This window comes from Centroberyx affinis, unplaced genomic scaffold, assembly GCF_046629955.1.
Source record: "Centroberyx affinis isolate AG114_WGS23_722 - 3 ecotype Tasmania unplaced genomic scaffold, CSIRO-AGI_Caff_v1 ptg002832l_1, whole genome shotgun sequence".
Classification (NCBI taxonomy): Eukaryota; Metazoa; Chordata; class Actinopteri; order Beryciformes; family Berycidae; genus Centroberyx; species Centroberyx affinis.
This window is the reverse complement of record NW_027280974.1, coordinates 157,423-175,594: the sequence shown is the minus strand read 5'-3', so window position 1 is coordinate 175,594 and position 18,172 is coordinate 157,423. Positions and strand designations below refer to the sequence as shown.

At 41.0% G+C, this 18,172-nt stretch overlaps 1 protein-coding gene across 4 annotated transcripts; it reads left to right on the top strand.

Moving 5' to 3' along the window:
* The first annotated feature begins 4,581 nt into the window (after positions 1-4,581).
* Positions 4,582-12,822, top strand: cabp1b (calcium binding protein 1b). Of its 4 annotated transcripts, none has more exons than XM_071536140.1 (8): positions 4,582-4,623; positions 7,499-7,666; positions 8,687-8,717; positions 8,816-8,959; positions 9,562-9,671; positions 11,025-11,099; positions 11,239-11,311; positions 12,797-12,822. In XM_071536140.1, the coding sequence occupies exons 1-8, from the start codon at positions 4,582-4,584 to the stop codon at positions 12,820-12,822; spliced, it is 669 nt and encodes a 222-aa protein (XP_071392241.1). The 4 variants fall into 4 exon arrangements, with proteins under 4 accessions (XP_071392241.1, XP_071392240.1, XP_071392242.1 ...); XM_071536139.1 differs by having other exon boundaries at positions 4,582-4,629; positions 7,496-7,666; XM_071536141.1 differs by lacking the exon at positions 7,499-7,666.
* Positions 12,823-18,172: the final 5,350 nt, after the last annotated feature.

Sequence of the window (18,172 nt, the reverse complement as noted above, 5' to 3'; positions counted from 1 at the left end):
TAGAATAAGGACAAATGTGATTAGCTGCTTGAATATGTTTTGTAGGCAGATGGTTATAGGAAGGTTGTTAGACAGGTATCGATTCATTAGATAAAGCATCTTTAATTCGAATCTGAAAATGAATATCCTCAAAGCAGGCTTGCACCATAATTTAAAAATAACTCCCATCACCTATCTACAGTTACTACATTCAGGCCTTATACTATTATAAAACAATCCAGGTTACAACAGACACCTTGATCAAGGACAGAGCATGCGCAGTTATTTGTCCCAGTAGAAGTTTTGTTCCTATTTTTAGACACACTGAAAGATCATCACATCCTTTGGTTTTTGTGACCTTCCATGGCCTTGATCCACAAAGGTTCTTTGGAAATCTGGAAAGACCAGCTGGGCTCTATTTGAGTTCGGGTCTTTATTATCCTTCATTATCGCTGAAAAATTGTTATTGAGGAGCGATGATGATCTCCTTGAACCGTCTTGGATGAAATTTAGATGAACAGATATGTGTAATAACCAGCAGAGGGAGCAAGTACTATTTACTATAGCTGGGAATTCTGAGAAAGAGAGGGGAAGAGAGAGAGAGAGAGAGAGAGAGTAGAGGAAGGGGGGGGGCAGAGAGAGAGAAAGAGAGAGAGGGAGGGGGAGAGAGAGAGAAGGAAGGAGGAGAGAGAGAGAAGGGGGAGAGAGAGAGTAGAGAGAGAGAGGGAGGGAGGGAGGGAGAGAGAGAGAGAGAGAGAGATTAACAGACATAGCTCACTGTGTGTCACATCAGCCAGCCAAGAGAAGTGAAAGAGCAGAGAAAGAAAGTGAAGCAAGTGAAGGAATTGGATAAATCAGGAGGAAGGAGGAAGGATAAATAGGAAGAGAGTGACTATGCTGGCAGACCTGATGACAGTTATATAAGATAAACACCCATCAACTCTCGCTTCCCTACTTTCACCTGACAGCTCTGAAGACAATGTAAGGAAGGTCTAAAAAACACAGATGAGGTCCCCACTTCCGCTCCTCCTTTTCCTGTTACTGGTCTCACACTCGTGCCACTGACATTTCATTTTTTTTGCTATTCCCTTCCCCTCTTCTTTGCTCTCACAGAATATCTCCCTAACCGCTCTCATTTGCATTTGTCAAGTCTTCTCCCTTTCCCCTTTTCATTTAGCTGTCTGGCTCTCCCTCTTCTTCTCCCTCTATCACTGCCTGGGTCGGACTGACCTTGATGACGTCTGAGAGGAAAACGAAGAGAGAGAGGAGGCAGAGAAACACATGGTGCACGGATGACGAAAAGCGCAGCAAAAACAGCATAAAGAAATGGAAATGAGAGGAGAGAGGGTAGCATCATCGAATTTACCACGTCATATGCCTTCAATATGTTTGGAGTAGAATAGACTATTTTTAGACCCAGATGGATATTTTTGTACTCAGTGCTGGCAAAGAAGGAGGTAGAAATTCTCACTATTTAGTTAAATCCCTTTTTGAGATGGGGGATTAGACCGTGAAATGTAAGAGCCTGTGTGCACGATTACGTGCGTGTGCGACACTGTCATGCACATGTTAAGTATATGCGTGTGCGTGTTGACGCTGAATATTTATGGAAACCTAAGGCTGGCTGCAGCCGCCGAAAGGGGAAATCAGTGAGAGTCACAGCAAGACAGAGTCTGTGTGTAAGAGAGGGAGCGGGAGAGTGAAAAATGAGACCGAGGATAGGGGAGGAGTGACTCAGAGGAAAAACAAAGAAGGTTTAATTGACTTAAATGAGACATGTCAAATGGATTTTTTCCTTTTCTCCGGTAGTCGTAGATATTTAACTTGACTAACATAGTACATGTACTACTGGATGAAAGTATCTTGAAATAACCTCAGAAAGAATATTAAAGTTGACATTTTTATTGCGGTAAAACGATTACCTATCCTAATGTGAATGAATTATGCAGCCGCAAATTAAAACTGTGATGTTTCAGTCTGATCACAAGTAGATGAAGTGAGCCTGAATGTTAGCAGGATCTGTGTTTTACTGCCTGGGGTGTCTTTCAGCTTGACATCCTCTGGTGATCAGTGATAAAATAGTTAACACACAATCTCATAGCCACTTTCTCCTCCCTGTTTCTTCCCATCCATTAGGACAGATGTAAACTCGAAAGCCGTAGAGCCTGAAAACAACCTTTTACACCATGAAATGATTACATTTCATGCCACTTTATCAAATAAACACAAACATGTGGATGCTGGTCTCGTACGTCAGAAAAAGAATAACTCTTACACGATCAATTTTAAAAGAGGTTGATGATGATGAACGCATCAGAGTTGTTATTATAACAATCCCTTCCTCTTCCCCTCCCACATCTCCCAGCTCATTTAACTCACTTGATGGCAGTGGATGAAACAGGATTATATTTGACCTCAAAATCTTCATTAAATAGCAAAAGCAATTATTAATATTTCCTCTTAGAATTAGCTCCCTGTCTAGCATATGCATGTAAATGTTGGTGCATTGTGTTTGTGCTTGCAGTACACGTGTAAGCATGAGCATATATTGCCAAAAGCATAATATCATAATAATAAAAAAAATCATAATAGGGGACACATCTCATGAGGCTATACATGACAAAAAAAATGATACCGCCATAATTATATCATGTTCAGTGCAATCTTCTCCTGTGATGTTTGCGATTATTTGTGTCAGCATTTAGTGTAAGCAGTAAATCAGCAAAGTAAATTGTGTGTGTGTGTGTGTGTGTGTGTGTGTGAATGAGAGAGAGGGTGAGGGAGACAGTGGAGAGAGAGAGAGAGAGAGAGAGAGAGAGAGAGAGAGGGATCGCATGCCTGTGCACACCCTGGGCTGACATTATGAGAGCTGACGGCTCCTGTGTCTGACGTCTGATGTGTTCTGAAGTTCACAATGAGCCTCCGGTGAGAGGCTGGATGATTCATCCGGAGAGAAACATAGAGGAACCGGAGAGAAATTGAATGGAAGAGGGAGATATGAAACGACTTTGGTGTGAACATGCACGTTAAAATAGCAGAGAATAGACAAGGTCACACAGGAAAAGGAAATAATTGTGTTCATTAGGGGGCCGGCGGCAGCCACTGAAGGTGATGCGTTGCCTTGGGAGTCACTGCTACCGGTAATGAGATAAAATGTTGTGCTTATATGTACAGACCCCTGTGGAGGTGGGAGTATATGTTGTGACGAGTAGTATTTAGGGAATACCAGTTACATTTACAGAGAGACCCGCACTGAATTCAGCCAGCTTGTCTGTCAAGCTTGTCAATAACTGTGTGTGTATATGAGAGAGAGAGGAGAGAGAGAGAGCATTTATTTGTCTGTGTGTGTGAGAGAGAGAGAGAAGCAGAGAGAGAGAGCATTTATTTGTGTGAATGTGTGTGTGAGAGAGAGAGAGAGCAAGAGAGAGGAGAGAGCGAGCATTTATTTGTGTGTGAGCGAGAGAGAGTGTCTGTGTGTGTGTGTGTGTGTGTGCATGCGCATTGTGTGTGTGTGTGTGTACACGTGTCGGTTTGCATTCTTGGTGGTTCAAAATCCATGTGTCTTTTCTTGCATATTTTGGCTTTGATCTGAATCCAAGCCCTTCAAGCTTAACATGACTTTGTGATGAGCATGCTTCTGTGTCTGTGTATGAGAGCGCAGGCGATGGTGGAGGGAGAGAGAGAGGGAGAGAGAGAGAGAGAGAGTGAGAGAGAGAGAGAGAGAGAGTGAGAGAGAGAGAGAGAGAGAGAGAGAGAGTGAGATGCTGGGGGTAGAGTGGGGCGAGTGAGAGGGAGATGGGAGAGTAGGGGAAGAGGGAGCGTGTGTTATATTTTTAGCTCTACAGCCCCACATCCGTGTGTGTTTAATCGAGTGTATGCGCGCGTGTGTGTTTGGATTAGTGTCTCCAGTGTCTTGCTCAGGGGAAGGTAATATGCTTGTCCGAACGAGCTTCTTTGTCACATTCCCCCCTTCACATAGATGGTTTAAAACTGTGCAACAGAGTGAGAGAGAGGGAGAGAGAGAGAGAAAGAGAGCAAGAGACAGGCAGACAGACGGAGAGAGAGAGAGGGAGAGAGAGAGAGAGAGAGGGTAGAAGAGAGGGAGGGAGAAAAAGACACTGTAGGAGAGAGGATGGAAAGCGAATGAATAAGCAATCTTGCTTTTTCTACTTTTGGCGCTTGCATCTCGCTCTGATCACATGCATGCTTCCTCTCCCTCTCTTATCTTTGTGTTGCTCTGATCTTTCCTTCGTTCTTGTTTACATCTTTTCTCCGTTGTCTCAGTTTACCTCCCCTCTTTCCTGTCTTGCCTCCTGGTGTCCTTCCCTCTAGGCTCTCTGTCATTCCTGCACTCCTTTATTCCTTCCGTGCTCTCTCTGCTTTGTATGATATCTCTTTTCCTCTCCCCATCTTTCCCCAAATGTCCTCTTATATTAGTCAATGACCCACTGAACCCTCTCTCCCTTTCTAATCACTCTTATTCCCATGCATGCCCGGAAACATACGCATATGCAAACACACACGCATACACGTGCACTTACACACAGGCATACCAACACAGACACAGTTAGAGAGAACACATAAAACAAGAAGGATTTTACAATGGGCAACTCTGTTAAGTCGCTTAAAAATTTCTCCAAGAAGGTAAGGCTCTTTCTGAGGTTATGAGCTGGCTGTGGTCTTCTTGAATCCCCTGACTGTTGGTGCATGTTTGTTACGGTGTGTCCCCAACCTGACTGAAGGCTGTTTGACTGGACCTGTGTTGACCCCTGTGTAGTATCTGACCGGGTATTCACTACCAAGCTGTCTTGAACTATATCCCTGTGTCTTGTGATGCTGTAACCCCTAGCACATGGGTGGCTATTGGAAGGAAACAAGATAAGCCTAGTGTCTCATGCTGTTGTCTTGCCTCACTGAGCCTCCGCCAACAGAGGAATACTGACTTTGAAACTAAAAAAATATTTTGTTAATTAGACAAAGACATCTTTCATGTCTTGTTGACTGCAATTCAACTCATTCTGCATGTACTTTATGGACTGCACTGAATATTACTGCTGCGCTGACAGGACTTCAGCCTCTTATCACGTGTCTTCATTTAGGAAATAAATGTCCTCCTTACTCATTAGTGCGTGTACACTCTGGTGGTGCGACTGTGGTTGCATCCCCAGGATGCCCGCTGATTTTCTAGCTTGTCTCACAGAGTTTCAACAGAGTTGGGAAGTGTTGTGCTTGAGGTGAATGGAGTCTGATGATATGGATCTTGTCAGCAACAACCTTTGGAGTCAGTCAGATCAAATAGACTCAGTCCACCTCGCCAACCAACAGACGGCACCATCCTGTTGAACTGCACCTGCAGGATGCCAGAAGGTGCAAACAGGTGTGCCATTCCAGCCATATCAGATCTGCTTATCTGAAATGTACTGCTGGCATTGCAACACACTAGTAGGAGTTTTATGGAACTATTCAGTATAGATCAACAGATTTCAGGGACACTGTGGGATGAACAGTTAGAACCATCTTTTTAAGCACAGTTCATTATATTGTAAAAACAGGACAATTTAAAGATGATCTCCTATGTCCGTACATCTCTTTCATCTTATCAGTGTGTGCTTGAACGGCTTTTCAGTGTCGCAGGGACACAGTCCCACAAATAGATTTTCCTCCATATCAGCAGCTGCACATCCTTGAGCAAGAACAATATGACATGCAACTGTGGGTGCCATCTGTCCAGAAACGGTTGGAATGGTTGAGAAGTTCTTGCTTGACTTCAGCCCTTCTCTGATATGGTTTCAGATTTTTTTTTTTTGGTTATATAACTTCTAGCGCGTGGCTTCATAGTACTTTGCTGGCACGATGTACTCTCAGACAGCCCTGCTCCATGCATCACTTGGTCAGATTACCCAGTGGGCATCCACTCCTGTGGTGGGCACTGTAGCAAGGCAGGAGCTGGCAGTGGGACTGGCATGATAACAGATGGATTCTGAAGGTCATTTGTAGGCAAATAATACTGTGTGTGTGTGTGTGTGTGTGTGTACTATATGTATGCATATTCATTCATTCATGCATGTATGTATATGTTGTGTGTATGCTGTAAAAACATTTGGAGGTGTGTATCTGTGCATGTTTGAGTGATTCAAAGAGGAGTAACAGTAGCGGATACGATGCCTTAGTAATTCTTGGTGTCGGTGGGTCCACTCCTCTTGCCTTCAGCTGGTCTCTCCAGTCCTTCCTCTACTGAGCTGGATTGTTGGGAATTCATGGGAATTGAAAACTTGACCAACAGAATAATACAGGCAGGGAGAGCTGTTGCCACTTTAACCATGATGAAGAAAGTGGTCAGCTGTACGGGACAAAAAATTTGATACGGGTAGAGCATAAAGACAGAGCCCACACAGTGTCCATTTTCTAAAGGTCTGTTAGTGTTCTATTTAAATCCCAGTGTGTTTTTTAGCCTCTGATTACTACTCCCACTAATTCAAATACTGTATATGTATGTCATTAGTTAGAGCAATGGTCTGACCTTATTTGACTTTATGTAGATGATGCTTTTAGCAAGTCCAGTGGCAGGCAATGATTCCCTGCTTTTTAATTAACCTGTAGCTCTCTCTGTAATTCGGGATGAGCGCTGTGAGAATGACTTTTGCCCCCTGGTTGACTGGCTAATTGGTCATTATAATTAAATGGCTGGCTGAATGCAAGGCCTTCGTTCTAGCTCTATCATCTGGACAATGCCTAATTATAATGAGCACAAATAAGCCTTTCACCCTTAGCAAAATCCCAGTATAATCTTGCGTGTGATGGTAAATGCAGTGTGTCATCAACCCCTCTTACTTTAACCCCCAGACACTGTGCTACTAACACATGCATATCATCCATTGGTAGTGTAATCTGTTCTAACCAGAAACATATTAGAGTGGTTCTGCATGCTCTTCTTAACAAATCCCAGCATTCCCTCTGATATCTGTCGCCATAACCTCATATCCATTGATGGGTTGGCAATTAAGGCAAAGAATAAAGAGAACAGAGAATAAAAACAGATTAAGGAACTTTTAAGGGAGTTTGTCAGATAACATATCTGTTTTATGATATGATTCAGTGATACTACTGTATGTTTTACTATATAGTAGTTTGCATTTACCACCAAGATTGGCTTGATTATCTATTGCACATGATATGGAAGCTTGGCAGAGTTCTGTGCCGCACTACAGAACGGTGATGTATGGGACAGATGCATCGGTGGCTTTTGTGATGATATACCAGAACCTCTAACTCCACCTCCACCTGACTGAGGTGCTTTCTGTTATCATGACTGACATCCTGACTCCACACCTTGCTATCCTGCACTGTGACTGACAGACGTGTGTCTGCGGCCTCTGACCCTGCCTCTGATCCCCCAATCCCAACTCCATGCTGGTCCCTTGTTGTTGACTCCATGCTGTCCACAAACTGAGTCATGGTCTCTACCCCTGTCTCTGCCCCTGCACCTGTGTCTGGCCCCCCGCCCCGGATGTGGCTCCAGGACCAGAAGAGGAGCTACAAAGCAGTGCAGTCCTGTGAGGAGGGGGGCACTGGGGGGGCCTATCTTGAGCCGCTAGTGGCCCTGGCCCAGAACGGAGCCAACATGCACAACGTACTGGGGCCTGCATGCATCTTTCTACGCAAGGGCTTCGCTGAGAGCCGGCAGGCTGTACGTAAGTCCAGACAATATCATGTGCATGCATGCAAAGAGTTTAGCACAGGAAAACAATACATGCATACAGCACAATAACGGAAAACTGTGAAGTATGTGTGTAACTACCTCTTATTGTAATGCCAGATCAGACAGTATGTTTTTAAAGTAGTGTGTTGGTACTGAGGAGATTTTGAGAATTTGACAATTGGGAATCTGTTGTTAATTTGTATAGAATCCTCCTGATGGCTAGAATGCTGATTGCTAGGATGTGTGTGTGTGTGTGCATGTGTGTGTGTGTGAGAGAGAGAGAGAGTTCATGCATGTGGCTACATTACTCAGAAACATGGTGGACTTTTGTAGCACGATGGAGGATTATTGAAGCAGTGCTATGTTGATGGCAGAAATGCTCCTCACGTGGCAATTACTTGTATTCCTCTATTTCCAGCGGTGACCACATGAGTCAAGGCCTTGTTATTATAGAGAAAAGTGATGCTCTGACTTCTTCATTGTAGACTGCCACTACCTACTACTGACTGTTCTGATGATTGACTCTCAGATGGTTGTTCTTAAGGGGTTCAGGGGTGGAGATTGGGTCATTTTAATCCGATGAATTTACAAAGTAGAAACAAAGGAACTACTGCATAGCTCAGAACTTCAGTTCACTATCCTGTCTTCCCAAGGTCTCTACATCTCACCACTTTCAGAAATGTCAAGCACCTTACCTAAAAAAAGGCAGTAAATCTATGCACACACCACTCATATGCTGCAGATAAATGGTTCCTTTCTATTTACGTAAATAAATGCTACAAGATTTTATGTTGTAATTAAATTTTATGTTGTTTCTTCTATTTCACTTTCATCCCAAATTCAAATTCATCCCAGAGAAGAGGAACTAATCAGTGAAATCACCTGGTGTAGTGATTGGTTGGCTGCATACTGTCAGCCCTCAGCTTTCTGGGAAATGCTCTGCATTGACATGATTTTTGGAATCTGAACAGTGTTTGGACCCTAATTTTGCCTTATGATCCTTCACAGGACCGTGAGTTGAGGCCAGAAGAAATGGATGGTATGTTATGAGCAAAAATAAAGAATGCAATATAGAACTGTAATTTCCCCAATGTTTGCATCTCTCTCACATTCTCACCGCATTTCCTCTCCCATCAGAGTTGCGTGAAGCATTTAGGGAGTTTGACAAAGACAAAGATGGCTTCATCGGTTGTAAAGACCTGGGAAACTGCATGAGAACTATGGGCTACATGCCAACAGAGATGGAGCTAATCGAACTGAGCCAGCAGATCAACATGAATTGTGAGTAAAGCTCTCTGTGTGTGTGTGTGTCTGTGTGTGTCTGTGTTTGTGTGTCTCTGTGTGAGTGCCAAGCGGCCAAAACCTCGGGTGAATTTTGAAGCCAATAAGGAAGTGGCGGCAAGCGGCAATTCCTTAACGTCAGCTAGAGGCCGGCTCCAAAAAGACAAATGTCAACATGGCGGCGACCCAATCTTTGGCTTCAAAACGGCCCTTCAGAAAACTATGGGTGATGTCACACTCACTACATCCATCTTTTTTTACAGTCTAAAGTGCGCACACGTGCACAGATTATTTCCTTGTTTTCCTCTTCCTCAAAATCACATGTTCATGTTTTCACTGCAATAGAAAATTTGAGGTCAATACCTTTAGCGCATATTCATTTAACATTTTGCATAGAAAGCACCAGAGAGCTACATCCGTTATTACAACAATGGGGCTTCAAGATCATTAGTTATCAGACCTAATACTGTTAAAGGCAAAGTAATGTCAACCCTTTAGTCTCTCTCAGAAAGAGCTGTACGTTTCATTTTGCCATTGCTGTGTTCATATAGTAACTATACCTTTAAATGTATCTATCTTTCTCTGTTCCTTCTGTCCAACAGTGGGAGGACATGTGGACTTTGAGGACTTTGTTGAGCTGATGGGGCCCAAACTTCTGGCTGAAACTGCAGACATGATTGGGGTTAAAGAGTTGAGGGATGCTTTCAAGGAGGTGAGGAGAACGATGGGGAAATCTAGGTATGGTGGGATAAAAGAGCAAATGAGTACACAAAGGAAGCTTCTGCACACCTGAGTGTCAGTCTTGGTGACAGATATGTAGGAGAAGGCTGATAATCCTTAAAATCAGAATAAATACACGCACTGTCTACACTTGCACGTTAAATAATTTAAAGACTAACTAAACACCAAATCCAAATCCGTATAAAACCTGACATCTAATGGTAAAAAGCATGCTACTGAAATTGCCATCTGCTATTGGCTGATCTTTGGTGCTGGTGATGCCATCTTCTATAGATATGTGGTGACATCACCTGGCGCCAAAGACCAGCCAGTAGCAGATGGCAATTTCAGTAGCATGCTTTTTTACATATTCAGATTTAGAAATGAAACCATTCTGTCCAGCATTGTCCCAAAAAAAAGAAAAATCTCCTGTTGAAAGGAAATTGTGGCATCATAATTCAGTCTTAGCTGAACAAGTATTTCCAAATGATTTTTATGAGCATCTTTCGGCCCCTCTCTTGTCCGCATGTTTTATAATGACGTCATTATCATTAATGACTTGTAAAACTGCCACCCTTTCTCTGTGTGTCAAATTTTGTGAACCCTGTAAATGGTGCTCAGTCATTTTCATGATATTTTGTTCCATTAGTCTACAAAACGTGCCTGATGAGAATTTTTAAAGAAATGTTTCAAATTAATCTGTCTGAAGGTTTTAAATAGGACAAAAGCATTGACACCACAGGTACAAAAGGTAGTTCAGATGAAGGTCTGTGATTGAAATGTCGTCTCCTAATGTGCGAGTGTAGACAGTGTATGGGTGTTTTTTTTTTGGATAACGCAGCAAATTGAAATAAGAAGTGTAAAAAATAAATAACAGGAACATGTTCAAATATTTTAAAAATAGTCCCAAGGGGTTTAAATCATGTTTAAACAAAGTTACTTGATTGCTTGAAATTATTTGATTGAAATGAAGAGTGGTCATTATATATAGAGTCAATAACTTATGTTGTGGAAATAATATTTTCCGTGGGTATTTTCCCGAAGAGGATTTTGGGAGTGGCAACTATGCCATCGCTAAAACACTTGAACAAAACAGCATTACTTAATGTGTGGTAAAAACAGTAATAACCTGCAAATAAAATAACCTTCATAATAACCCACATCACCATCATACTCATAATCCTGGTAAAGAGCAATCTCCTGGGTGTTATTTGGCATATATGTAAAGAGGAAAAGAGGCTTTTGGCTAAGGATAAAACAATCTCTTTGATCATGATCCTCTGTGACAATTACATTTAAAGCTCTCTCTGTCTGTGTCTGTGTATTTTTTTTCTCTTTTTCTAAGTTTGACACAAATGGTGATGGCCAGATCAGCACAGCAGAGCTCAGAGAAGCAATGAAAAAACTTTTAGGTCAACAGGTAAGGTGACGATGAGAAAGCCTGTCTTCCCTGTCTGCGGCACTCCATCAGTCATGGCGTCTGTGTGCATCTTGTCTGTCTCCTCTAGCATATCTTGTCTGGGTTTGTCCCACTGACGCCCACACCTTGTCTTTTGCAGGTTGGCCACAGAGATCTGGAGGACATCCTACGAGACATTGACCTCAACGGAGATGGACACGTAGACTTTGAAGGTGAGGGAACACGGGTTCGTCATCAGGTCTCTGTGTAGCATGCGATACTTTGCATTTCATACATTATACAACATTTTATTGCAGCCAGAACCTGCAAAATCAAACACCCTTAAACAAATATGGTGTAAAAACTCCTTTCTCTGTTGGTCTCTCTCTCTCTCTCTCTCTCTCTCTCACACACACACACACATATGCACACACTCTCACACTCACGCTCACACTCACATACACAAAGTTCAAGTGCAACATGAGTCTGGCTGATATCCCAACACCATACTGATAGTGAGGTGAGAGGATGAAGGGAGTAGGCCGGCCTGTCAGATTATCTCCATACCAAAGGATTATGTCACTTTATAGATTACCCACAGAAAAAAAAGGGATGCATACAGGCCCACAGGGATGAAAATAGCAGCCAATACTGCCATTCTTAATAGTGGAGCCATCCTTACATCTATTTAACTTCACAATTCCCCTGCCTTCTACATTCAGCCCATCAGTATTAATGATTTGACTGAGCAACATCGAAGTGTATCTCGAGTCTGTATGTGTTATGGTATGTTCACATTACCGGCTACAAAAGCTACAAAACGTCCTGGAGTACCAAGCTACATTGTCACCAATGGAGATGACAAGTGCTGCCCGGGTGTTCGTTGACGGTTCATGTCATCATCATGTTGAGTGCAGCAACTAATACTGTCATGCTGTCATAGCTTTGTTTTTGTCGCATTTTATTTTATTTGGCAAATAGTCATTCTTGTTAATTATTTTTATTTTTTTTATTTAACCTTTATTTATCCAGGTTAGCCTCATTGATATTTAAGAATCTCTTTTTCAAGAGGGACCTGGCCAAGAAAAGCAGCACAAAGTTACAGACACCACAACAAACATCTCATCACATTACAGAATTATACATGGTCAACAAACATTCAGTGTTTCATATAAAAGCAATTTAAACTATGAGGAAAAACAATTACAAGTTTCACCATTGTTCTAAAAACATTCAATGAGACCGGCTCCTGTAATTTCAGGTCCTTCTGGAGCTCATTCCATGCCATAGGGGCTGAGAACTGAAACGCCTTTTTACCAAACTCTGTAATTGAAATAATCACTCAAGTAAATAATAATAAAGTAAATCTAACTACCTTACACTACCTTATCTCTACTCTGATTGATTCACGCTTCACAGCACGTGAAAAAAAGTTGAAACCAGCTGAACTTCAATTTGTATTTTCCGACACGCTGCTACATTTGGCGCACTGGTGTTTGTAGCTTTGTGTTGCCACTGAAAATGAATCACTTCCTATTGCTTTGTAGCCCGTAATTTGAATGTACCATAAGAATACACATACAGACTATAGGAATTTGATTAGTTCTTTAACTTTTAACTCTTAACTAACTTTAACTTATTCAAATGTTTCCTTCCCTTTTAACTTTCCTGCATTAAGCTGTGTAACACAGTATATCTGTCCTTTCCATAATTCACAGAATTTGTGCGAATGATGTCTCGATGAGTTCCTGACAGACTACCTGTATGTTGTGGTACTACATGGATTCTCTTCTCTTCTGGAAGTGGAGAGAGAGAGAGAGAGAGAGAGAGAGAGAGAGAGAGAGCGAGATGGAGATTGTTGACTGACGGATCTTGAACCTCTGAACTGTCAACGAAGAAGGAGAAAACATATCAACCCTGCCCTGAAACTGCCACACTGAAGCACAAAGGCTGGCAACTGCAGCCAAGAGCAACACTGTTGATTATATGCTGCTGTTTCTTAGAGCAGAACTAAACAAACATCTGTCTTTCTGACTTTTACAAAGTATATTTTCAAAGTATATTTTCCTTTAGTAATGACAACATTTCTATTGCTGATGTGGTTGTTGACCAAATGGGTAGAGGGTGAAGCGATGTTTGAGTTATTTGCTCAAACACTATGCCATTGTGTAGCAAGTAAAGAGATTTTTAAGACATTTTTACCACTACAGTAGTGTGCCAGCACCCCCATTATACAGCACATTCCTTTCTTATGCTGAGGACATCTTAAGCACACATACAGTATGGCAATATGCTAATATCTCATGTGACTATTGTGTTTGTGTTTTGTGCATACCATTGTTTTTCTCCACCCTATAGATTTATTATGTCTATTTAAACTATTGTCAAACCCTGGTAAACGCAAGCCAATGTTTGTTTTTGAATTATGTGTAATGTAGCACTGATGCAGTTTTGTCTTTATTATCATGCCTATCTTACTGTGATTTCCATGTGATTTTCAACATGCATAAGAGCTAGATGTGTTGCAGACTCCAAGTGTTGGATTTCTTGAAGACTGTGCTCTCTAGGTACAATGAGTTGCTAATTTTGGCTACTGTGACAGGCCTTTTTTTTTTTTTTTTTACATATGCTTTACTAATTCTGCATATTATCCTGCATGAACCTACTCAGAATACATACTGCACTTTTGAGTTTATTTGTCAGATCATCTCTACCACGATGCACAATAGTAGGTGATCAACAGAGCGTTAAAACTTGGGTGAAAGAGATATTCTCTCCATGCTTTATTTTTTTGAGAGAGAGAGCTTTGATAAACATACATGTGTATCGCATTTTTGTGTGAGTCTATTGAAGAGTCTTAATGCAAAAATTTTCACTTTGGTGGAACATTTACATTTTAACTCATATACCTCAAAATGAATTGAACAATCAACATCATCCAAAAACTGCCCCTACAGCCTAATCTGTAATTGCAATTTACATTTTTTTCTTATAATTGTAAAGGGGCAGTATGAGCCTACTTTATGAAAAAAAAAGACAAAGAAAACCGAAAAAAAAAAGTTATTTGAGTTACATACACTGTAGTAAGCCTGAGTTTTTAGAAATATGATCCCTTGGACTACATTTTTTAAATGGAACTGATTGACATCCCCTTGGATTCCTGGGGCAGCTAAATTAATGGTTGACTGTTCATGAACCGACATGGGGGTATATGCATGCTATTAAGTAAAAATATTCTACTAAAGGGAAATATTACTTTGTGATTTTACTTGTCTTAATTGTGTGAAACTATGCATGCTAGAAAAAACTGCAATTTGTAGCAGAATAGATGAAAATAAAGGTTTTTATTGGAACTGAAGCATAGAAGCAACTTCTGATAGAAGTGTGTGTATGTGCGCGTGTGTGTGTGTGTGTGTGTGTGTGAGAGAGAGAGAGAGAGAGAGAGAGAGAGAGAGAGAAACTGGGCATGTAGAAACTAGAAAACGACAGGCATACAACACCACTGAAGAGAGACAAGTTGTCTCAAGGGACAAGTTGAAAGACTGTAAAGATTAAAGAACAACATATATATCAATAAAATCAGACAAAATGAATTGGTACTAGCCAAAAGCTACAGGTGAGCATCTATGTTTCCATAGCAGCAATATTGGTTTAATGGACAGAAAGCCAACTAAAGCTGGAAGAGAAAGTTAAGAGTTAATAGAAAGTTAACAGCTAAACAACTTAATCAGCCAAAAAGGTAAGATAAAAGAAAAAAAATACATTTTACCTTTTACATTTTATTAATTTATTAATTTATTTATTTAAGTGATGAATGTAAAGGAACTGCAAGTACAGGTACAGTACCATTTCCTCTGACTAAAACAGACTTGACCGAGATTTCAGTTTATTCACATTTTACTTCCTGTTCCAGATTGTGTGTCCAATATGTCACCAAATAATGGATTAGACACTATTTGGATTTGAGGTTCAACAAAGGAGATTATATCTGAAAAACTTGCCCTGCTGTTACGCCTTTCCATTAACTAACATGCATTTCTCTCTCAACTTGAAAGGTAATTTCATAATCATTGATTTCATGACATGTCCAGTTCTTGCATATATTGCATATCTTCCATTGCATTACAGCATTCTTACAGAAAGCATAATCCTGCAGTGATTTCACATTCTCAGATTTCAAAGTAGGCCAGTCAAGGGCAGTTTCCACATAGTTGATATCTTGAACTCATTTCAAAGTTGTCTTGGAACAACTTCTTTGCCAGTGCATTGCCTATCTCTGGGATCAAATGAAGACAGCTGTGCACAAGCTGTCTTGGCTGCCCCCTAGTATATTGCTCCAAGAAGTACAAGCAATCCCTTTTACTGTTGGTTTGATCCTGCACATTATAATGAAACGCTCTGATGAATGCCTTGCATGGCAAAGGATCACAGTCAAAGACAGAAATGTTTCTCTGAGGTAGTGAGAAGAGCTGTTAACTCATTCTGCCTCATTCTCTTTAAAGCTGCAGCTCTCTCAGCTTTGTCAGCTTTGATGCATGCTGATAAGGATACTCTGCTTTTCACATTACTGCGACCTGTACTTGATCTGGATCTTCTACTGCTCACATTTGAAATGCTCTTGTGTGGACCTACAGCATTGCCACCACTGCATTCATCATCATTCTTAACCTCATCATCTTGCACAGGAGTGTTATCATTGAGCAACCACGCTTGCATTTCATTGATAAATGTATTATTAGCACCCATTTTTGCTTGAACCATGTTTCATGAGTATCTTGTTCATGATGCCTCAGGTGGCATCAGCTCCAACAGAGAGTTATGCATTTCTTGATTCATTACAATGATAAACAATTTTTAGTGAGAGTACAACTCACCTCTTCACATTCTCTATCAAGTATGACATTTTGAGTTATTTTTTATTAGACTACTGGCTTTTTTAACTGAGACTTTCTTGTTTTCGAATGCTTTCTTAATGCATTTGTATTTCTCAGGTGCATTTTCATGATCAAAACCAAATGCTACAGTTTCTTCGCTAATGAGACGCTTATCCATTTCGAAAACAGTGTAAGGTCCAAAGGCACGAATAAAAGCAACAAACAAATAAGGCAAATTACTAGGTTTACTGTCGAGATCAACTCCACAATGCAGTTCGATGGAAGGTTACTTCTCTCATCCAGCAGCAACTGCAGGTCAGCAGCTTGCATCCTGTCAGGGTCCTTGTATAAATCCATGTAAGCCAAACATCAAATATGCAGTTGCTTCAAAAATCAAACGAAACAAATCAATCCAAAAAATCCCACGAAGCTTGACAGTTTTCCAAACGATCTGAGTTTTCAACTCAATGTAGTTGGCTTCCTTTAAAATAATTAACTTAGACAAAAGCAGCAACAGGAATGGTCTTGTAGTTGATTGTAATAGATGAAAGATATTCAATGGATAAAACAAAAAAGGGCACCCAATGTGCAAAAGGCTACTACAGTGATACATTCACACTCACAACCAGTCAAAAAAGAAGGTAACCTTGGTTCTATGAATGAAGGTTAAAACGCCAAGAGGGTGAGCTGTCTAGGAGACAGTTTGACAAATTAGGCAGCACTACCAGTGGACACACTGTCACCAGCTGTGTGTCTATGCACATTCTCTTTTGCTGACTGAAGGCAAAGGAATTCCCCAAGTGACCTCGTCAAGTGGTGCATTGACCTTCATTCATAGAACTGAGGTATGTAACCATTTCATCTTGGCCACTGTATGGGTTTTTATTAAACACACAATCGAGTACAAGGTTCTCAATTCTCACAAAATTAACCAAACACCACATCCAAAAATGTGGGATAGTAACAGAAATAATGGTCTCTGTGACTTTAATGGAAAAAATGGACACACTCACCAGGTGATAACACCCTAAAGTGAAAAAAGGAAAACAGTGTGCGTTGGGGACATTTCAAGGTCGCTCCACTGCCCCAAAGACAGAGGTAGTCACCGATGATGATGCCGCATTCAAACAATAAAACCTGGCAAAGGTCAGGGACGAAGCCCAGCCAGCTGCTGCACAAATATCATCCAGTGAAGCACCTCAAAATAAAGCCCATGAGACAGCCACACCCCTGGCGGAATGAGCCACCATGCCAGTGGGAGGCGTGCACCCACACTGCTGTAGGCCATAGCTATCACATCAACCACCCAGAGGGCCAGACGCTGCTTAGACAAGGTATGGCCTTGTACCAAATCTCCATAACAAACAAATAAATTATCTATTTTCCTAATGGTGCTGGTGCAAGCAACATAGCACTTCAGGGTCCAGACAGGGCACAACGAGTATAGCCTAACTGCTTCTGGAGAGTCATTACAGGGAGGATGAAAAGCAGCATCAATGGCTGAGAAACAAAGGACCGAGGTTGGACCTTGGGTCAAAAAATGAATAGAGCATAACCTTTTGTGCATGTGATCTTTCTTAGAGTAGTGCATAAAAGTGCAATGGCTCCTCCAATATTTAACACGTTTTTAAACCTCCTCTGCTCATTCATTATGTTTTTTAACAGTCCACCCTTTGAACTAAAGTTACCCTTATAATGATGTTGTTGTGACTATTGTTGTGACCCATCTAGCAATGATGCATCTTCATGTTTTTATCACTTTTTTGAACCCTGATGTGCTTGCATGCCAGATATGTAAGTCAATTAATAAAACAATAAACTAAACATAAATAAATTTGTCAATATTACACTTTCATTACACTGTCTTCAAGCTATTAAGTTATATATCGATTTCTAAAATAAAGGGCATTTCAATTTTACTTTATTATTTACTATTTTGCTATATTTACATTATTATTATTCCATTTACTAATGTGTTTTTGTATTCATTTTCCATCTCACAAATCATTAATTTAATGCTCCATCATTTACACCTTCTGCTTGGGCCACACCTTGACTGGACGTACAGTCAGTGTGCCATGCTAAAAATAATACCGAGTCCAGCCCACAGAGAAGTAACAGCAGCCCTGATTGGCCACCTGTTGGTCTGTAGGTTCTCCCTCTCTCTACAGTCAGGAGGCTGTAGCATGATGCTAACTACAGCACAGTGTCAGAGACGGA